The 23,472-nt window shown below is 39.9% G+C and overlaps 1 protein-coding gene across 1 annotated transcript; it reads left to right on the top strand.

Annotated features, from left to right (window-relative positions):
* Nucleotides 1–4,379: 4,379 nt before the first annotated feature.
* LOC123663700 (nucleolar protein dao-5-like) lies at nucleotides 4,380–17,888 on the top strand. The gene is made up of 14 exons (XM_045598367.1): nucleotides 4,380–4,623; nucleotides 4,703–4,928; nucleotides 5,267–5,432; nucleotides 6,037–6,130; nucleotides 6,527–6,577; nucleotides 9,007–9,048; nucleotides 11,273–11,360; nucleotides 12,348–12,429; nucleotides 13,425–13,624; nucleotides 13,972–14,188; nucleotides 14,924–14,995; nucleotides 16,054–16,261; nucleotides 17,002–17,178; nucleotides 17,698–17,888. Exons 1-14 carry the CDS (start codon nucleotides 4,518–4,520, stop codon nucleotides 17,886–17,888), a joined length of 1,920 nt encoding a protein of 639 aa, XP_045454323.1. The 5' UTR covers nucleotides 4,380–4,517.
* The last annotated feature ends 5,584 nt before the right edge of the window (nucleotides 17,889–23,472 follow it).

Genomic DNA, 23,472 nt, shown 5'->3' with positions numbered 1-23,472 from the left:
TCATATCAATACCACTAACTTTCAAATTTTGGCGAACAATAGAAGTATTAGTCGAGGGCACCAAACCAACACTAACGCCACACTGTTTTTGTTCCATAAGATTTTTTTTGTCTCATGTACAAGGTAATCAAGATATGGTTCACCTTAGTCATAGTAGTAAAATGAAGCTTAGATTTATCAACTTTGAAAATTAACAATGTCAATCCTTTCAGAGTCATCAACAAATCATTCAATCTAGCAGATGACAAGCTATTATCTTATGATGCCATTAGTGCTACGCTCCCTATTCCCGATTCGTTGACATCACCGTGTACATCATCAACTCCTCAAAATGTATGTTAACTTTAAATCGTTTATTGTAGACTGGCATTGTTTGGCACAACAACGTTGCACCAAACGTATTGTGATATAATTATAATAGTTAGACACATGCTGTCGCGACACTTTTTAACCGACTTCCAAAAAGGGAGGAGGTTCTCAATTCGATTGTATTTTTTATGTATGTTACTTCAGAACTTTTGACTGGGTGGACCGATTTTAATGATTTTTAATTTAATAGAAAGCTGATGTTTATCATGTGGTCGTGATCAAATTTCATCGAGACCTGATAACAACTTTTTGAGTAAGCTTTAATAACGCGTAAATATAACGCATATTGTATTACTTGGCGATGTAACTGAAGTCAGTTTTTTTTTTTCGTTCGTGTGCAAATACAGTTATTGTAGATAATGATGATGAATGATGATTTTTAGTATATAATAAATTAAGTCTATTTTTATAATAACGTCTTACCTTTGTATCACTTTAAAAACCTTATTTCCCTAACCGGGTACTTGAATTTATCGATAATGCATATCGACAGTTGTTACAACCACGGCTGTAAGCAACTTGTAAGTGTAGTTGCGGCGTGTCATTATACTGTAATGACACAGAATGTATCTATGTGTGTGTGAAAAATGTAAGTGTGATTTTAATTTAGTATGTGTGAGTTTCGCAGTGACAGAGGATTATTTTTGTGTGGGAATTAGATAAAGTGTGCATGTGTGTGATTTCCCCCCGCAAAAAATGACAGACAATTTTATATCGGTAACAAACGCAATGATCAAACGAAGGATCAGAGCTTAATCCACCACGGTGCGGAATGCGGGTTTTTATTTTATTTTATTTTATTTTTATTTTATTTTTATTTATTCGGAAAACAAACAGTGTTTCATTACAAAAAAAAACATATCCAAATGAAAACTATACACCAATTACATGTTTTCACAATTAAATTACAAAAGCTTGTTCACCCGATACAGTTGTATTAAAATAATAAATGCCACCTACGGATCAGTTCGAGAGCCGTCAAACCAAGTGTTCGTCAAAGTAGTTTTGAAATGAAGTGTTGAAGAAGTAAAGAGATCAAGCTGAGTGGATTCCACCACATTATTTAAACTTTTAGCGCCACGAATAAAAAAAGAGTTTTGTCTATAATTTGATGCGGACTGCGGAATGTCCAAACATATAGGTTGCCTAGATGTTTTATAAGGCACCCTCAAATTAATCTTCGAGAGTAAATGTGGAGAATCTACACGGTTTTGAGCAATTTTGGCTAGAAAGACAACGTCGGCAATTTGTCGCCGTTCCCGTAAGGGTAGTAAATGGTGTCTACGGCACCTTGCCTCATAATTGCAATCGTTGATTTCCAGCCTGTACTGTAGATATTTCAAAAATCTACGCTGTATGGACTCAATCCTATCAATGTAGACACTATATCGTGGATTCCAAACCTGTGAACAATACTCGAGAATACTACGCACCAAGGAACAATAAAGGACCTTAATTACCTTTATACTATTAAATTGGGAACTTGACCGAAAAACAAAGCCCATAGTTTTATTAGCCTTTTTACAGATCAGGTCTATATGCCTGTCGTATGTTAATTTAGAATCATGCATAATACCCAGATCACGGATCTCATTTACCCTGTGTAACACCTGATGTGTAAATTTATATAGAGTTTTCAGGAATTTAAATTTACGAGTGAAAGTCATACAGTTAGCATTTCTGAATGTTTAGCTGTAAGTTATTACGAAGGCAATATTGCTCGAAACGTTCCAAATCCTCCTGTAATAGCTTAGAATCGCTTGGTGAATCGATATTTTTAAATATTTTCATGTCATCGGCGTACAGAAGGAAGTTAGAGTGTTGGAAACAGGAGGCTACATCGTTTATAAAAATATTAAAAAGCAAGGGCCCAAGCAATGATCCCTGGGGAACTCCAGAAGGGACATTATTCCAGTTTGATGAGAATCCGTTCACTACTACTGCTTGCGATCTCTTTTCGATATAGGAGGTAAACCATCGGTATAAATTACCATGAATTCCAGCAAAGAGAAGTTTTTGTAGCAATATTTGATGATCAATGCAATCAAAAGCTTTGCTAAAATCCGTAAAAATTGCGTCAACTTGACCCCCAGAATCCATGCCAGTTGTAACAAAATCTGTAAAAGATAAAAGATTAGACGAAGTAGAACGCATCGCTAAAAATCCATGCTGTTCTGGAATAAAGAATGATGATAATGATTGATAAACTTGAGAATACACTATGCGTTCAAACACTTTAGCGAAGAGGCATAATTTAGATATAGGTCTGTAATTCTTGACATCATTTTTACTACCACTTTTATGTATCGGGGAAATAAATGCGGATTTTCAAATACGAGGTACGAGTCCCTCCGAGATTGAGCGCTTGAATATAATAGATAAAGGCACGGAAATTGATTCAGCGCATTTGACGGCAAAGATGGGTACAATCTGGTCTGGTCCTGAACCCTTGGTTAAGTCCAATGCCTTTAATAATTTCTTAATTGAATCTATACTGATTTCTATATTACTAATACAAACAGAGACGTTATTTGGGTTTAAAGGTGAATAATTTAAGTTGTTCCTATGTGACAATGGAGAAAGAAAAGTGAAGTGTGGCGTTGGGTTGGCGGATATATTCCCTACTAAGCAAGTAACGATCGCTATCAGGTATAATAATAATAATAATAATACTCTTTATTGTACACAATCAAAACAAAATCATATTTAAATATGAATTACATTATTTATAAAATATGAATAATATTTTTTTTTACCGACAACGATAAAAAATATAAATAAATATAAAAAATCAAAAATAAAAAATAATTTAAAAAATATTAATGATAAAATATGAATAATATTTTTCGATTTTACCGACATAATAATAAAAAATAAGAACTATTTAAATAAAAAATGGGGAAAAATGGGGACATGGGGATTTGAACCATGATCTTCTCGGTTGATCCCGACTGGCCGATTTCCCACCGAGCTATTGCAACTAAATTGACGAATGCGAAATTTACCTTCGTATTCTAACGATATTTTTTCAATCCCTAAAAACAGGGATAAAACGACATTTTCTGAAAATGAATCCTAGCTAGATAGATTTATCTCCCCCGAAACCCCCTATATACTAAATTTTATGAAAATCGTTGGAGCCGTTTCCGAGATTCAGATTATATATATACATATATATATAAAAGAATTGCTCGTTTAATAGTATAAGATATAACACATCTATATAACGCCAAAACAAAATCACAAGCGCTAGACAGTGTCTACCTCATAGATCAAGTAGAGCATACTTCATCCTAGGTCTAACTAGACACAAAGCCACAGATTACAAAAGCGCTTTCTTAGGGCCTGTTTTACTATCACTAGTTAAGTATCAAAGTTTACCCTACAAATAATTCTAATAATATGTATGCTACCCGCCTACCCAGCGTGGTGACTATGGGCAAAACACATGAGTTCACGTCATTTTTGGCGTCATTTGTGGAGGCCTATTTCCAGTAGTGGCTGCGAAAGGCTGCTGTGATAATGTATCAACGTTTCGATATTGCAAACATTTAACAGTAACAAGTACTATTTCATAATAAAATTTAAACAATACTTTTACATCTATTTTTAATAACTCAAACAATAAAGTGTTCATTTCAATTTTATGGCTGTTATCTTATAATGTTTCGTACGAATGCACTACTATATTCCTCATACATCGTACATACTGTACCTAACAAATACTATGTACTATAGTATTACCACAATGAAAAAAGATTGAAAAGAAAAAAATATATGAACTCCGCTTCACTTGTGTTTTTTTCTAATTTTACTGTCACTTAACAGATAATTTAGTGCATATTTTGTATGCAACAGTTATTTTGATTCAATATTGTACTTTATTATGAAACAATACATTGCAAATAAAGCTTTGAGTGATTCTATTAACTAAAATCAATAACAATCAGAGTCCAACAAAGGTACGCTTATGTTTGCTTTTGCAGAGCATATAACCTGTGTATATTGCTAGCGTCCGGTTGGCGTCTGTCATAGTTAACACGAACAGTTTATTAGACTTTATTTTGCTGTTACGGCGGCGTCGAAACGTATATTAGTGCAATAACAAATGGTGCATTTATAGGAACTTTATTATTCTAGTGACCAAGATGAACTATGATACGGAAAGAGCAATGAATCAGAAGCGGTTGCGGATGGAGGGTGAACCGGGACACGGCGTTGTCCAAGGAAATGGATTACCGCTTAATTATATCGGTATGTTTCTGTAATGGATTTTTTTTTCGCGGGAAAATCGTTAAGTGCTGTGTACTCATATAGGTTTATGTTTATATAGATAATGGTCACCAAATCCCGTACCAGCCGTATGCCGGTGCGTATAATACGCATTATCCGCCGCCTGAGGCATTCGCGGCCTATGGGCCTCCACCTCCAGGGGGTTACGCTCCACAAAACTTGTCGTACGCGCCGCCTGCGCATCAAAATTACGCGCATCATCAGAGTTTCCCGCCACAACAACCATCGCAGGCACAATTACATATGGCACAATCGCATATGGGTATGTTTTGATAAAATAAATTCTAAAATTTTTTGTTGTTTACATTTAAAAAAAAAAACTTTGTTACAAAACAATTCTCACCATATTATAATTAAGTAAAAAAACATTAACATTTATTAAAAGTTACAAAAATTCTACTGTTTATGTAATTTTTTTCTTGTTTTTGTTTTAATGTATTGTGAACAAAAAAAATGATCCTAAGATCTTAAGAAAGAAGCTTAAATGAACTAGTGATATAAATAAAATAAAAATACTGACAATTACTATTTAAGTGAAATATTAAAAATTAACTAATTTGAAGGGTATAGCATCTTAGTTTTTCTAAATTATTTCAGTGCAAAGTTATGGTGCGGATGTTGGAGTCCACAAACCAACTTGGCCACATCAACCACACTTACTCCCCCCACTGGACACCCAAAAACCCCTTGATATTAAACACTTGAAACCTGAGATCAAATTGGAACCATCAGATACACAAAAAAGACCCCATCCAGAAGCTGAAATGATGGTAAATGTTTACTACTTATTAATTTATTTTATTTTACTATAATAGTAGATTATAAAACCTTGAGAAAAACTGAATGAAGTTGTCTAGCTATATATAAATATATATACCTAAAAATATAAATAGAAACATATCTACCTATATACATTAAAATAAAACCTTATTAGCCTTAGTCATGTCATAACTCGAGAAAGAGTACTGGTTTCATTTGCTTTATTTTTTTACGTTTTTTAAACTTTTTTGAAGGTTTTTATTAAAATTAAAAACAATTTAGAACACGTAACTATTAAAGCTTCACATGTTTAAAAGTTTGCAAGAGAGGGCAATGTTTGTCTCATCTGGTATATGAAAAACAAACAATATTATCGGAAACACTTTTTAGAGCATCTCAAGTTGAAACTTATCATTTATGTGAAGTACCTAATTTGACTAAACATTAATATAATTTTCAGTATTTCATATAAAATATAAAATAAAGCAATTTCTCAAGAAATCGAAAGTGATAATTAACAAAATGGTGTATTTTTGAACATTATTATTTGCCATTGATAGTATTGTGTTCTTATTAGGTAATGAAAAGTTAAGATTAACTTTTCTTTATTTTCAGGCAAGTGATTTAGAACAGCCAAAAATAAAAATAAAAACAGACATATTCAAGCCAGACGACCTGGCACACCGGCCTGACATTGATAAACCACGAGGTATAATAAAAGTTTTAATAAATTATAAGTGAGCAAATACTTAAAAATTCACTAACTAGCACTATTATAATAATAATGGTGGTCCATTTTTTTGGTTATAATATAATAAATTATTGAAATCTGTTTCATCAATGTTATGTAAGTAAAAGTAAATCTTACCATTAACGTTTACATAAAGAAATGTAGGTTTCCTAACAAGATAACCAAAACAAAACATTCTATCAATTATATAGTAGACACAGGCATAGGACTGAACCCAAAAATGCTAGTCTTCAAATTGATGTTTTTAAAATTACTTCTTTTAGTGTCCTAGTATTAATTTTTATTAAATCAGGTCCAGGTTACTAAAAAAAAAAAACAATAATATATTTTTTCTGTTATTTATGTATATTTCAGATGCAACAGTGAAACCACTGGACATCGGCAAACCTACAGAATTATCAACAGGTATGTATTATTTGTTTACAGCACTTGAACCAATTGAAATGATTAAAGATTTTTTTTTCAATCGGTATTTATTTTATTATTAGAATTTTAAATGATTTCTGATTTAAGTTCTAATCATTACATAGTATAAAACAAATCCCCCTCCCGCTATCTGTATGCATAGATCTTTAAAACTACGCAACGGATTTTGATGCGGTTTTCTTTAGTAAATAGAGTGATTCCAGAGGAAGTATTATATTTATAATACATGCATAATATAGTAGAGGAACACGGATAGTTCTTGCAACCATGAGAAGCCGGGATGGGTCGCTAGTAATGAAATAAATATAAAAAAAAAACACTTTCTTTCTTTTGATGTACGATTTGATTTTTTATTTTATTTAATGAAATGTTTTTGTTCCTGTGGCAGATATAAACCAGAGCATTTGAGATATTTAGTGACAGTATTAAAAATGCTCGATGCAAAATAAATTAATTGATATGTAATAATAATAATTAATTAATATGTATTATATATAATTTATATACATAATAATAAATTAATATGTATTATATATAATTTATATACATAATAATGAATTAATATGTATTGACCAACTCTGTATGGTTTAAGTATATAATTGATTAAAAATAAAATAGTAATAATTAAAAAAAGATACAGATGACATGATAATATAATGAACTAGCTGTACACTGCGCGCGTTGCTTCGCTTTCTTTATTTTTATTTATTGGTTGTACTAACTCAGAAATCTTTGTGGGCTTGCACAACACTGCTACAGATCATGACATGATCAAATGCATAGTTTACGGTTCTATAAAAGACATACAGACAAACATTCATTTTTATATATATAGACTAGAAGAACTTGATTTACAACTGTTCCTTTATGCAGTAGGATTAGGATATTTAGAAGTTGCTAGTCTAATTTATAAGCTAGTTTTTGTTACAATGTTGGTTACGTAGGGTTTAAGGCTGTAAATCAAAATATTGCTGTTAAATATGAGTGATAAAGTAAGAGTAAATGTCAAGAACTGAAGACGTTTGACATGGTGGTGAAAAAAGGCTATTGGGCTAGCATCGCTGACAACGTTTGCTCATGACAAATGTATGTTATAGGTAGTATTGTTTCCAGAAACCAGACAAATGATTGGATTCTTCATACTTGCCTACCTTGTTGTATTATAAAAAAAAAGAGTCATTGTCAAATATAGATTTATTATTTCGTACCCAAAATATTAGACAGTTAAAATTTTCACAGATGATGTATTTCTGTTGCCGCTATAAAAACAAATAGTAAAAACAATAAAATAAATATTTAGGGGGCTTCCATACCACAAACGGTTTTTTTGCTTGTTTTGGCTCGATATTGATAACGGCAACAGTAGACACTTGAAATATTCACAGAATATTGAGTTATTATTTATATTATTCATTTTTTTTTCTGCTTTTATAATTAAATTATTCATATTATTTGGTGTTTTTTGCATCTTTGACATAGTTTAAATTTAAATTTATGGAAGTTGTAGAATTAATTTCTGCACACTGAATAAACCAATATAATATGTTGGTTGAACTGTGAATTTGACTCCTTCTTTACCATATTCTGACAAATAAAGAATTCTTATTATTATAATTATTAAACCGCATTCATTATTTACAACGTTTATGAATTAAATAATTATATATATTTCTGGCCACAATTACAGATAAAACGGACTTCTAACATACTAACGAACGTCACATTGATTAGCACATCGCACAAAACAAACTAGACTAGGGTAGTACCTCGAACTTAAGAAGATTAGAACAGTATTATTTAGCTGTAGCTAAATAATACTGTTTTCAAGCAGTGTTGAGTTCCTATTGGTGAGTGAGATGACCAGAGCTCCTCGGAGGGGATTGGAGATAGGATCGGCACCGCGCTTGCGATGCTTCTGGTTTTGCAGGCGTCTATAAGCTACGCTAATTGCTCACCATCCGGTGAGACAAACAAGACAAGGGTACTTGTTTACCAAGTTGTAGACCCCTGTTGTGCTGTGTGGCTACGGCACTAAAGAATTTAGCCACCCCCTCTCTTCCCGTGGGTGTCGTAAGAGGCGACTAAGGGATAACAAGGTTCCACAACCACCTTGGAACTTAAGAAGCCGACCGATGGCGGGATAACCATCCAACTGCTGGCTTTGAAATGCACAGGCCGAAGACGGGCAGCAGCGTCTTCGGTGCGACAAAGCCAGTACTGCGGTCACCAACCCGCCTGCCCAGCGTGGTGACTATGGGCAAAACACATGAGTTCACGTTATTTTTGGCGTAAGCTTGTGGAGGCCTATGTCCAGCAGTGGACTGTATAGGCTGTAATGATGAATGATGAGACCCCTACACGAGATTAGTTGTCATGGAATATTAATTAAAAATAATGTCTTGTTTCAGTAGATTTACCAACGGGGAGGTTAGACGTGGAGAAACCCACAGGTATTTTTAATTACGTTTCTTACGTATATTTTTTTAATACTACAATGGTCATTTGAAAAGTTCTTAGCCTAACATGGTTAAAGTCATTGGTTTTTTTTTATAACTGCCCTCATTTTGTAGTTACATTATTTAGCAACAAGTATGCACTGTTTAGTTTATTCACAGTAACTCATTGTTCGTTTACACGTGATACCGTAAGTCAAGTCAGAGCTATTTTTGAAAATGGATAAAATTGAACATCGTGCAGTGATAAAATACCTGAATTTGAAAGGTTTAACTCCAAAAGCTATACATGAAGACATGTCTGCTGCATTGGGTGAGTCCGCTCCTTTGTATGCGATTGTTAAAAACTGGGTGGCACAGTTTAAACGTGGTCGTGAGACCATTCAAGATGAGCCCCGTAGTGGGCGGCCTTCGACTGCTTCCACTGATCAAAACAAAGAAAAAATCTGTGATTTAATTTTATCTGATCGAAGTTTGACTGTCGAGGACATAGCTAAGACTGTAGGCATCTCATCTGAGCGAAGACATCGTATAATTACTACTGAACTTGGATTCTTTAAGGTGTCTGCGCGGTGGGTATCGCGACTGCTTTCAGTGGAACAAAAACGCAACCGACTCACAACTTCTCGCGACTGTTTAGAGTTATATGAAGCCGACCCAATAGAATTTGTTGAAAGATTTGTAACCATGGATGAAACCTGGGTTCACCACAATACACCCGAAACAAAAGAACAGTCGAAACAATGGAAAAGAGCAGGATCGCGCACCCCAAAGAAGGCAAAGGTGGTTTTATCGGCGGGCAAAGTCATGGCATCCGTTTTTTGGGATGCAAAAAATGGATATAATTCTCGTGGATTATTTAAAAAAGGGTGAAACTATACTCCGATTACTATTGCAACCTGTTGCGTCGTTTGAGAGAAGAAATCAAAGAAAAACGTCCAGGTACGTTTATTGAGAAGAAAAGTCTTGTTTCATCAGGGCAATGCGCGCGTTCACACCTCTGTGCAATCCATGGCAGAAATCCATCGATGTGGCTTCGAATTGTTACCTCATCCCCCATATTCATCGAATTTAGCACCGTCCGACTTTTATCTGTTCCCAAAGCTAAAAAAAGTTTTAGGTGGTAAACATTTTTTTACAAATGAAGAGGTCATAGCCGCCGTGGACGCTTATTTTGAGGAGTTAGACGAAGATTTTTTTAAAACGGGTATCGAAGCCTTACCGGGTCGATGGAAAAAGTGTTTTGAGCTCGGAGAAGAGTATGTTGAAAAATAAAAATAAACTCAAAATCGTGTGGTTTTATTAAGTATGTTAGGCTAAGAACTTTTCAAATGACCCTCATATTATAAATAAATAATAAATAAATAAATATCTACACAATACACACACGGTCGTCTGTTCCTAAAGTAAGCAACTTAATGCTTGTGTTATAGGTAACAGCCGACTGGTATATAGCTACATATTTTTTTTTTTTTCGATAAACATACTTATAAATAATACATATATAAATATATAAATAAATATTTATATTACACCCAGACTCGGGGTGGGAATCGAACCCACAACCCTCGGAGCAGAAAGCAGGGTCACTACAAACTGCGCCAACGGGCTAGTAGTAGTATTATGTATTTATAGTGATAAAAGCAGGAATGTCATTGATCTTCTTATTAGAATCTGTACCTCTGCACACATTAATCCGCGGGTTTGGATGATTTGTTAATACTATATACTTGGAGATATTGAGAGCAAGGGTTTAGTAGTAGATTGATGGAAGATAGATGGTAGAGTAGGGTTTATTTAATTTTATTTATTTTTTTCATACATACAAGTTTACAGAGCTTTGCTCCAGACACAAGTAATTCAATAAAAAAAAAAAAAAAAAAAAAACAGGCATGAAAAATGAAGAAAATAATGATAAATGTGTGTATTGAACAGCAATACTAAGATACAGACCTATTCAAAATTAGAATCAAAATATGGTTTTAAAGAATAGTTTAAAAAAATGAGAAGAGGGTATTTAGAAAAATATGTTTATAATTTAATAAAATATCTAAATATTATAAATTCATAACAACATTAATGTGAATAGTATTTCGAATGCTTCAGATATTAAAGCTGAAGATTATGGAATGGGCTATGTATGTACCTTTGCATCAACATTCTTGTAACTGAAGATTACTTGTATAGAAATGAGTGATAATAAATAATATTTCTTTTGTAGAACCTGGGAAGCCTGACAGTCTATCAGAAGTTAATAAGGAAGTGCGTCCTAATGAAACTCTCCCTTCAGTCACACCATCAGACAAAAGGTTTGTAATTTTGCAAATTTTACATACTAATTAAAAAAATTAAAGTAAGGTCAGAAATAAGAATTAACTATTTTCGAATGGTTAATAACCTGAATTTCGGAAACAACGAATGTAAATGCAAGTAATTATATGACTTGTAGGAAAAAATTATAACTAATTAATTTTCATTAGTCATTGGAAACTGTTCTGGTGATGATTTTCCAAATGTGTGCTTTTTTTATAAAAATTATATACTGTTTGTTTCCATTAAAAATTAATAAATAATTAAATACAGATACGGATCTCATTTTTCCCGCGCATATCCACGGATACGGATATCCGGAACATCACTAATATATATATATATACAATCGCAATCAATTTATACTATCAATGAAATTTTTTACTTCTTCCATGCGGTCTTAAGCAAACTATTTTTTTATGTTAATATCGCACTGCTAGGTAACGGCCTTACGCCAATTTAAAAGTAATTAAGGGAACGTACCCATACTACGTGACCCGTTTTAACAATTTCTTAACCCCCTCCTCCCTTGGTGACCACACGTAGAATTTGCGACGACGTTTCAATCTTATATTAGACAGGCAGTTTCAATCTTATATTAGACAGGCAGATTCCTTAGGCATCTAAAATTATTTGTTCACATATGAAAAAACTGTATGTCCACTTCCCTGATAACTCCAATAATATAAATAACGAATGGACGCAATGACAAATAGTAAAAATATATGTTTTTTAGAAGTTTGTCTTTATTAACACTAATATAGCTTGTAAAAGCGTGAGATTTTTATAGAGATTGTTGACTACGTGACGAAAACCTGAGACCATCCCTTGATCAAGTGTGGTATTTTTAAAGACCACCTCCGCCCCCTGAACGGATCACGTGGTATGGGGTACGTTCCTTAGTCCAAATTGAAAGAAAATGCACTAAAAAAATATGTACTAAATTAATATGAAAGAATATGCCTATTAATCTATTTTTGTTACAGTGAAGATGAAAGAAAACCATTTAGCAGTCCGGAGAGTGCTAAGCCAGGCATGACACCTGGTAAAATAACACCTGGTCTAGAGGTAGGTACAACAATACTTACGCTACTAACTATAGAGATTTGTTTATAATCAATACATTTTGAAACTAATAACCTAGAACCTAGCCCAAAGGTTGTCTGGAAGAGATAGCTCTTCTTCAGTTCAATCTTTATACCCAGTACCAGAACTAATTATAGCCAGAATCGTTACTTGTTGAGAGCGAGCAGGTTTTTCAATGAGACTACAGATAAATTACATGTAGACCTATTTAACACTACAAGTCACCGTCTAAAACGTCTTATGGCCGATCAGTTTTTTAACCATAGGTAGGCTGTTGGTTTAGGGAAACAAATTTTTATTTTTCTTTTTTTTTTAATTCTAGTCCTCTAGTCTTTTGTTAGCGCATTAGTGAACGTGTTTGTCCTATATTTAACTTTTAATTGGCCTTTATGTACCTATTTGTATATTTAAATCCATGTTATTTAGCTGTAACTTTTCCTGTAAAATAAATAAATAAATTATACCAAATACTAAATATACGTTTTGACAAAGAATTATATTATCCAAACTATTTATGTCTAAAACCATTTTCTGATTGATTTACACTTTAAAAAATGCATCGCGGACCGCATGAAAACAAGCCGCTTGCCGCATGCGACCCTTGTTTTTTTTCGTTTGGACAGTTCTGATCTAAACCATCTTCTAAATTCTATAATACAACATAGCCTTTAGAACTATTGCAAGCGCGTTACTAACCCCATAACATTACTAAAGAAACACAACACTACTTAAGATAATGGTTATTTGGCTTTAATCATGTTTTAGGTTGAGGTACTTTTCCAGTCAGACTGCTTCAGATTTTTGGTTGGATGTTTTTTGCTGAGCCCTACTTCAATAAAAAACACTAAGTTTCAAAGATAGTATCAAAATACTCAAAATGCAACACCTATAAAATTCTTGCGTAGTCGTGTAGTCCCCCTGAGCGCCGCATAATAGGAATATGTGATAATTTAGTAACCAGCTAATTGGTCCCCCAGCCGAAGAAGCGCGGCCGGCCCAAGGGCTCGACCAACAAGCCGAAGCCGCCGGGCACGCCGCCGCGCGCGCCCGCGCCGCCCGCGCCCCGCGGCGCCGCGCCCCCGCCGCGCGCCGCGCCCGTCGGCCGCCCGCGCGCGCCCGGCTACCAGTACGCGATCCGCCCCTTCCGGAAGGACTTCTCGGGGATACAGTTCCGGAGGTGGGAGGCTATTTTTTTCTTTGGGTCGGCAAACAAGCGTCCGGCTCACCCGACGGTAAGCGATTATCGTAGCTTATAGAAGCCACGCCTAGTAACTTTTTAAAAAAAATTTGTAATGATACTTTTGCAAGGGCATTTTTGTGATCCTTATTAAAAAAAAGATACCTGATATGTATTAAATGAATTAAAGATATATATATATATATATATATATATATATATATATATATATATTATATTTAAAAACAAGACAACCGAAACATTTTTTATACCAAATTTAACACATCATCAGTCATTATTATTTTGTATCGAGTTAGAACAACTCGCTTTAACGTCACGCTCGGCAGGCGGTGGAGCGACGACTGCCTGGACTCGTCGCACATCCCGAACGAGGTGTACTTCGGCGACGTGCCGGTGCCGCTGTCGGTGCTGTACAACTACTACGACGCCAACGCGGAGCGCGAGCGGCTGGCGGTGCAGGCGGCGCAGCTGGCGGCGCAGAAGGCGGCGGCCGCCAAGCTGCTGGCCGCGCGCCAGCCGCCGCGCGCCGCGCTCGCCGGCGAGGTGGGCCATAGGACCGGCGAGCATTGCTTAATGAGCTCACTTAATACTATAAATAAAAAATATAAAAAGTGCTTGCGTACAAAGTACACATTTCAGAAGTGAAACTTCTTTGGCAAACTGATTTTTAAGTCTCGTTTATATTTATACAAATCTAAAGCTTTAGGTTTCAGCTCCAGCGCCCTCGACAAAAACGTTACCGTTTCATTCCTAAAAAATTTACCCTAATCATTTCAGCCTGTCACAGTCTACTGCTGGACAAAGGCCTTCCTTCACAAGTTCACGCCAAAAATGGCGTGAATTCATGTGTTTTGCCCAAAGTCACCACGCTGAGCAGGCCGGTTGACCGCAGAGCTGGCTTTGTCGCACCGAAGACGCAGCTGCCCATCTTCGGCCTGTATATTTCCAAACCAGCCGTTGGATGGTTATCCCGCCATCAGTCGGCTTTTAAGTTCTATGGTGGTAGTGGAACTGTGTTATCCCTTAGTCGCCTCTTACGACACTCACGAGAAGAGAGGAGGTGGCTATATTCTTTTTACTGCCGTAGCCACACAACACCCTAATGCGCCTAAAGAAGTTTCACTTCAATAATGCTTACTATAAACATCGAAATATGTGATTTTATAAACTTTTATTAGTTTGAAAATCTAAAATTAAAATCTGTATCTCGTAGAAAAGATTTTCTTATATCATCCGTTATTATAGATGGATCAAATTTTAACAGTCTTCAATTTGCAGGTAACGACGGTAGACTCATCATCAGACGACTCATCAGGCTCTGAAGGAAGTGGATCGGAAGAAAGCGACGATGTAAGTGTTCTCATCTATTGGCTGTACATCTACATAATTCTCCTGCAATTGTAAAGGACACTGATCTCCTAACTGATTGATTTTGATGAAAACCTATTTTTACGTTTACATAGATCCCAAAATCTTATCATTGTCTATACGCTAGGTGACAATTACTGTCAGAACACTAAACACAAGATTGTTTTCGCCAAGTGTATTTTCAGCTGAAAGAAATGAAAGCCTTCCGTATTTTTACCCATCCTCTCTTAAACTGAACTGATCATCTGTCACTTTACTGAACTGTTCGGGAATTTTCATGGTCGAAGTTGATCGTTAAACTTAAGAGGCCCATCATCTGTTTATTTATTTGTTCAAAGAATCAGCAACATATCTATAAAAATAAATAAAATTGGAGTGTCTGTTTGTGATATTAAAACAACCACTTTTCACTAAATGCATATGGATGTTATACATGATACATATACCAAAATAACATTTTTTGCAATTTTTGTCTGTCTGTTAGTCTGTCTGTTTGTTGTTCTGTTTTTGGCTAATCACTGAAACGGCTGGACCGATTCTAATGAGACTTTCACTGGCAGATAGCTGATAATAAGGAGCGACTTAGGCTACTTTTATTTTAGAAAATCACTTATTTTATAAGTCTGCGAATTGAACAATAACTAGTCTTGTTATAATATATATATATATATATATATATATATATATATATATATATATATATATATATATATAAATCTTGTTATTTATTTAAAGGACCACCAGAAACGAAAAAAAAATAATAATAATTACAAAACAATATACAGAAAATCCTCGCTCATCTTGCGCATCCATTTATAAGCAGCCTAAACAAGCACAAGTTAATTTTTTGTTTGTAACTGCGGAGTTTCTTTACGATTCTTATCTGCAGAATCTAAATTCCGAATCCGTGGTAGCTTCGATTTTAACGATAATTAAAATTTTCATTTCTAAACTGACGATCGAAGCCTATTTGAATAAGTTTATTTACGGTTTTGCATGCTCTCGATATTATTAAAATTTCGTCTTCGTATTTCCCACAGGACATGCCTCTGAAACGCAGGCCGGGCCGGCCCAAGGGCTCAAAGAACAATACGTCTCGAGCGTCCGGTACGCCGGGCACTCCGAGCACTCCGGGCCGGCGCGGTCGCCCGCCCGTGCCGCCCGAGCTGCGCCAACCGGGCATCACCGACATGCGCAAGTTTTGTAAAGCGGCTGGTATACGCTTCGACTACAAGAAGCTCGTCGAGGGTGAGTGACCTGGACTCAGCCGATACGTTGATCTTGTAGGGTATTTTTTATACAACTAGCTCGACAAACAAGCGTACGTCTCAGCTGATGGTTAGCGATTACCGTAGCTTATAGATGCCTGCAACAGAGAAGCACCGCAAAGCCGTTGCCGATCCTACCCCTGACCCTCCCCAGAAGGTTTGGTCACCTTACTCACCTCAGGAACACTACACTGCTTGAGAGCAGCATTATTTAACTTTGATCATAGCTGTAAGGGTGAGGTACACATCCAGTCAGGTTGCTCCGGATTATGACCTGGATATTTTATGCTATGCCCTACCTCAATAAATGTTACTTTTTAAAAGAGATTGCTTAGTGCTTGTAAACGTATCTTCTATAATATAAAAATGAGTCGCTGAATTTGTTGCTAAGCGCAAAACTTGAGAACGGTTGGACCGATTTCGCAAATTCTTTTTTTTAAATATTCCTTGAAGTACGAGGATGGTTCTTACGGAGAAAAATTAAAAAAAAAAATTTAAATTTCCTGAAAAAGTCTAAAAACAACACTTTTCTATACTAGATTTGTGATAATACTTAAAAGGCACTGTTAGGCGATACGAAGTTCGCCGGGTCAGCTAGTTAAGTATAAAAATGATTCTGCAAAACGGTTTTATTGAAAATATAAAACAATTTTAATCTTATAGTTGTTATAATTTATATTTAATTGATATCGACATTAAAAATTCAAACTATGTTTTCAGGTTGCACAAAAAATAAAGAGCGTGTAGCGAAAATGTTAGAGTTACTAGTGAACGCCGGTTTAGAAGGAAAACCGACGCTCGAGAAGTGTAAAGCGATAAAACAAGCTAAAATGGACAAGAAGGAGCAGGAGAAATTGGCGAAAAAGGAGGCTAAAGCCAAGCACAAAGATGATGACGGTATGTAAAATATTCGGCTTTTTTACTTTGGGGTCGTCGATTAGTCACGTGAAGCTCTCAAAGGAGGGGTTCCACATAAACATCGCGAAATATCACAATGGGGTGGGGCTACAATGAGATAGCATGTGTATTTATTTTTTTAAAAAAATAAATAAATACCACACAACCTTGACACCACAAAATATATATCACAATGCTTAATTTTCCAAAACTTTATCAGATTGCATCTTTATTTAAGGATAATACTCTGAAAATTGAAAAGATCACTTTTACTTATATATATGACTTTATACCTTTATGAGAAAACGGTGCCTGTGTGTGTTTGTTGACCAGTGGGACTCGCCACTGATGTATCGGTGGGTGCAGTTGCACAGAAAACCAAATTTTTTAACAGTTGTCGTACTAACATTAATTTCTAATTTTTCAAATGTTACTAACAATTGAATGGATGTAAATCTGAATTAATAATAATAATAATGATGATTATAATTATTGAACGAGCATTACGTTACGCCGCAGACGGGTCGGGCTCGGGCTCGGGCGGCGCGGGCGCGGGCGCGGTGGCGCGGCGCATGACGCGCGGCGCCACGGGCGTGAAGCCGCGCCAGCGCATCGTCATCTCGTCCGACGAGGAGGACGGCACGCCCGCCGCGCGCCGCACGCTCTCCAAGCTGCGCTCCAGCGTCAACGACGACTCCGACTCCGACTAGGTGAGTGCGCGACGGGCGTGAAGCCGCGCCAGCGCATCGTCATCTCGTCCGACGAGGAGGACGGCACGCCCGCCGCGCGCCGCACGCTCTCCAAGCTGCGCTCCAGCGTCAACGACGACTCCGACTCCGACTAGGTGAGTGACGACGGGCGTGAAGCCGCGCCAGCGCATCGTCATCTCGTCCGACGAGGAGGACGGCACGCCCGCCGCGCGCCGCACGCTCTCCAAGCTGCGCTCCAGCGTCAACGACGACTCCGACTCCGACTAGGTGAGTGCGCGACGGGCGTGAAGCCGCGCCAGCGCATCGTCATCTCGTCCGACGAGGAGGACGGCACGCCCGCCGCGCGCCGCACGCTCTCCAAGCTGCGCTCCAGCGTCAACGACGACTCCGACTCCGACTAGGTGAGTGCGCGACGGGCGTGAAGCCGCGCCAGCGCATCGTCATCTCGTCCGACGAGGAGGACGGCACGCCCGCCGCGCGCCGCACGCTCTCCAAGCTGCGCTCCAGCGTCAACGACGACTCCGACTCCGACTAGGTGAGTGCGCGACGGGCGTGAAGCCGCGCCAGCGCATCGTCATCTCGTCCGACGAGGAGGACGGCACGCCCGCCGCGCGCCGCACGCTCTCCAAGCTGCGCTCCAGCGTCAACGACGACTCCGACTCCGACTAGGTGAGTGCGCGACGGGCGTGAAGCCGCGCCAGCGCATCGTCATCTCGTCCGACGAGGAGGACGGCACGCCCGCCGCGCGCCGCACGCTCTCCAAGCTGCGCTCCAGCGTCAACGACGACTCCGACTCCGACTAGGTGAGTGCGCGACGGGCGTGAAGCCGCGCCAGCGCATCGTCATCTCGTCCGACGAGGAGGACGGCACGCCCGCCGCGCGCCGCACGCTCTCCAAGCTGCGCTCCAGCGTCAACGACGACTCCGACTCCGACTAGGTGAGTGCGCGACGGGCGTGAAGCCGCGCCAGCGCATCGTCATCTCGTCCGACGAGGAGGACGGCACGCCCGCCGCGCGCCGCACGCTCTCCAAGCTGCGCTCCAGCGTCAACGACGACTCCGACTCCGACTAGGTGAGTGCGCGACGGGCGTGAAGCCGCGCCAGCGCATCGTCATCTCGTCCGACGAGGAGGACGGCACGCCCGCCGCGCGCCGCACGCTCTCCAAGCTGCGCTCCAGCGTCAACGACGACTCCGACTCCGACTAGGTGAGTGCGCGACGGGCGTGAAGCCGCGCCAGCGCATCGTCATCTCGTCCGACGAGGAGGACGGCACGCCCGCCGCGCGCCGCACGCTCTCCAAGCTGCGCTCCAGCGTCAACGACGACTCCGACTCCGACTAGGTGAGTGCGCGACGGGCGTGAAGCCGCGCCAGCGCATCGTCATCTCGTCCGACGAGGAGGACGGCACGCCCGCCGCGCGCCGCACGCTCTCCAAGCTGCGCTCCAGCGTCAACGACGACTCCGACTCCGACTAGGTGAGTGACGACGGGCGTGAAGCCGCGCCAGCGCATCGTCATCTCGTCCGACGAGGAGGACGGCACGCCCGCCGCGCGCCGCACGCTCTCCAAGCTGCGCTCCAGCGTCAACGACGACTCCGACTCCGACTAGGTGAGTGCGCGACGGGCGTGAAGCCGCGCCAGCGCATCGTCATCTCGTCCGACGAGGAGGACGGCACGCCCGCCGCGCGCCGCACGCTCTCCAAGCTGCGCTCCAGCGTCAACGACGACTCCGACTCCGACTAGGTGAGTGCGCGACGGGCGTGAAGCCGCGCCAGCGCATCGTCATCTCGTCCGACGAGGAGGACGGCACGCCCGCCGCGCGCCGCACGCTCTCCAAGCTGCGCTCCAGCGTCAACGACGACTCCGACTCCGACTAGGTGAGTGACGACGGGCGTGAAGCCGCGCCAGCGCATCGTCATCTCGTCCGACGAGGAGGACGGCACGCCCGCCGCGCGCCGCACGCTCTCCAAGCTGCGCTCCAGCGTCAACGACGACTCCGACTCCGACTAGGTGAGTGACGACGGGCGTGAAGCCGCGCCAGCGCATCGTCATCTCGTCCGACGAGGAGGACGGCACGCCCGCCGCGCGCCGCACGCTCTCCAAGCTGCGCTCCAGCGTCAACGACGACTCCGACTCCGACTAGGTGAGTGCGCGACGGGCGTGAAGCCGCGCCAGCGCATCGTCATCTCGTCCGACGAGGAGGACGGCACGCCCGCCGCGCGCCGCACGCTCTCCAAGCTGCGCTCCAGCGTCAACGACGACTCCGACTCCGACTAGGTGAGTGACGACGGGCGTGAAGCCGCGCCAGCGCATCGTCATCTCGTCCGACGAGGAGGACGGCACGCCCGCCGCGCGCCGCACGCTCTCCAAGCTGCGCTCCAGCGTCAACGACGACTCCGACTCCGACTAGGTGAGTGCGCGACGGGCGTGAAGCCGCGCCAGCGCATCGTCATCTCGTCCGACGAGGAGGACGGCACGCCCGCCGCGCGCCGCACGCTCTCCAAGCTGCGCTCCAGCGTCAACGACGACTCCGACTCCGACTAGGTGAGTGACGACGGGCGTGAAGCCGCGCCAGCGCATCGTCATCTCGTCCGACGAGGAGGACGGCACGCCCGCCGCGCGCCGCACGCTCTCCAAGCTGCGCTCCAGCGTCAACGACGACTCCGACTCCGACTAGGTGAGTGACGACGGGCGTGAAGCCGCGCCAGCGCATCGTCATCTCGTCCGACGAGGAGGACGGCACGCCCGCCGCGCGCCGCACGCTCTCCAAGCTGCGCTCCAGCGTCAACGACGACTCCGACTCCGACTAGGTGAGTGCGCGACGGGCGTGAAGCCGCGCCAGCGCATCGTCATCTCGTCCGACGAGGAGGACGGCACGCCCGCCGCGCGCCGCACGCTCTCCAAGCTGCGCTCCAGCGTCAACGACGACTCCGACTCCGACTAGGTGAGTGACGACGGGCGTGAAGCCGCGCCAGCGCATCGTCATCTCGTCCGACGAGGAGGACGGCACGCCCGCCGCGCGCCGCACGCTCTCCAAGCTGCGCTCCAGCGTCAACGACGACTCCGACTCCGACTAGGTGAGCGGCGTACTGCCTACACAATGGGAGCTTCGAGCGTTGGCCGACTGGGTGTCGAATGAAAGCGAGTGGACTTTAACTGACTGCGTTGCTTACTGGAGACGGCCAGGCAAAGACTGTTTGTGGTACTGGAATGATAAAAGGTGAACGCTGATTAACTGAAGTGTTGCACGGCTAGTCGTCATCATCCGTTGGACGCCCAGTGCGCGATTTCGTTGCATGCGTTTCGCGATCTTGCGTCGCGTGTATCTAGCGGCTGCCAGTGACCTGTTTGATGCTATCCGTCTAACTAGTGGAGGACGCTGTCGCCGTTGCGCTTACGGGTTCGAGGCCGCCATTCGAACATCTTGCGACCCCAACGTCCATCGGTCGTTCGAACAATATGTTCCGTCCGTAGCCGCTAACTCTGCGATCCGGTGGGCTATCTCGGTTGCTGTAGTCTTTCTACATAGCTCCTCATTTTTCATTTCATCGCGCAGAGAGACTCCAAGCATAGCTCTCTCCATCGCTCGCTGAGTGATCCTTCTTATGAGGTTTATCATGTATTACTAGTGAGGGAACATGAATTGGTTATTGTGCTAGACTGAAAATGCACTAACCGATGCTGGACTGAGAATGAGCGAACGCTGAATTTATTTTTATTAAGTTAATGGCTTTCTAAATTAAAAATGAAGCATTTAGTGATAATTATAAGGAGAGCATATAACAGTTGTATTTCTATTTATCTACATAAACGAATGTAGTAAAACTGTTTATTGTGTGTGTCTTTATGAGAATATCAAAGTTATTATTATTATTTTCTTTACAGATATTTCGCATGTCGCTGCTTGGTAAGAGTATCAAACGGACAATAATTTCCGATACTTGTTCCCGGCAGGTGTACGGAACCTCTAGAAAGTGCTTCGACGGAGGTTTCGCGGGACTTTGATAGTTTAGCAAGCGGTCGCCGCTTCGATTCCTACTAATTTTAGGTCTTCGTCAAAATTAATTAAAAGAGAAAAATGTCTCAATTCTCAAACGCCTCTCAATTTCAGAGCATCTTGAGAAAGTATTGACATAGTGAATAAGCTTTCATAATAAAATTTTGAAATGTTTAGATATTAAACAGATGTTAAACATGTGTTTTTAAAAACGTAAAGTCATAAAAAGTCATGGTTGAAGAATTCGCACTTGCTAAATATGCAGAAAAATAAAAATACAGAAAGTAAAGAATAAAGTCTTATCCCTTGTAGTGAAAATTGAGGAGTGTTTCAGAATTAGTCCTAAAGGAATGTATTAAAGAATTGTAAGCTATAAAGGCCAGATATAGACATTTTTTTAGATATTTTGTATCAATTTCGTGTCGATACAAAAGTATAGTTTTGTATTTATTGAGTAGGCTAGTTCTACGACACAACAGCGTACATTATGATTTCATTATAAATTGTACATAATTTTTATCAGCTTAATGTTAATGAGTATAAAAAATATTAAAAATGTCCGAAGAAACTATATTTTTCTCGTCATAAAGTAACTATTTTAAATGTAGATTTTTTATTTAGAAACTAAAAATATTTATAATCTGTACGAAAATTAAAATTTAATTATGTACAATTTGTGATTGATTAAATCATAAATGTTTATTTGGTGGCATTTTACACGAGAAATATATAACTTATATTATTAAAACTGCACATATATTTAAATATGTAGGCATTTAGACTGATTACAAATCATTTTTTTTTTATTATTAAAAGGAGTAGAATTAGTATTGTTTGTGTGATCAGAATATCGGCAGCTTCTTTGACCTAATTATATTTTATTGTAAAGCATATTTTATTTAATCAACGTTTATAAATTAATTAGACCTCTTTTTTATTAGTCTGATACAAGCTCCCAAAGTGTTTCGTATCGCCCCCTAAAAGGTGCTAAAAACTATAGGTACGATTGTCATTTGTAAATATTTCTTTTAAAACAATTATTATTTTAACACTAAATTTTCACGTTTTGCTAGTGGTCTAAAATCCGAGAAACTTTTTTTTGGTATTGATAACGAATAAGAAATCGTAACACTTAAATAATTTAAAGCGTACTTTGGGAGCCACAGAGCCATAAACTTTTACTTTAATAACACAATACTTTAACTATATTTTAAAGATAATAATGTCCAAATCATGTTCCATGTACCAGTTTGTAACAATTTAATTCAATCGTTTGATTTTATATCTAATGTTGAAATAGATGGTATTAGTGTACGAGTATGTAAGGAAGTAAAGGGGATCATATATTTGATCCCTTGTACTGACCGTTCACTGCTTTTGACATGTTATGCATAATAATCTCTCAAAATCTACTTTTTGCTCTTAGCAAATTACAAGTATTGAATTGATTGAATTATAAGAAATTCTGCTCAAGTCGAAAGTGAGAGGCGCGGAAAGTGAGTAAAGTTGTCGATACCAGTTTATACAGAATATATATAGAAAAAAATTATCTTTCATAGTAAAAGTCGACAGGCTTAGTAACATCAATAA

The sequence above is a fragment of the Melitaea cinxia genome, chromosome 20 (genome assembly GCF_905220565.1).
Source record: "Melitaea cinxia chromosome 20, ilMelCinx1.1, whole genome shotgun sequence".
Classification (NCBI taxonomy): Eukaryota; Metazoa; Arthropoda; class Insecta; order Lepidoptera; family Nymphalidae; genus Melitaea; species Melitaea cinxia.
Note: the sequence above shows the minus strand (reverse complement) of the source record. Positions and strands in the feature narration are given on the sequence as shown.

Coding starts and splice junctions, on each gene's coding strand:
- LOC123663700 (XM_045598367.1), top strand. CDS start 4,518: ATGAACTATGATACGGAAAGAGCAATGAATCAGAAGCGGTTGCGGATG. Junction 5,433..6,036: donor ATCCAGAAGCTGAAATGATG/GTAAATGTTTAC, acceptor CTTTATTTTCAG/GCAAGTGATTTAGAACAGCC. Junction 17,179..17,697: donor CAAGCACAAAGATGATGACG/GTATGTAAAATA, acceptor GTTACGCCGCAG/ACGGGTCGGGCTCGGGCTCG.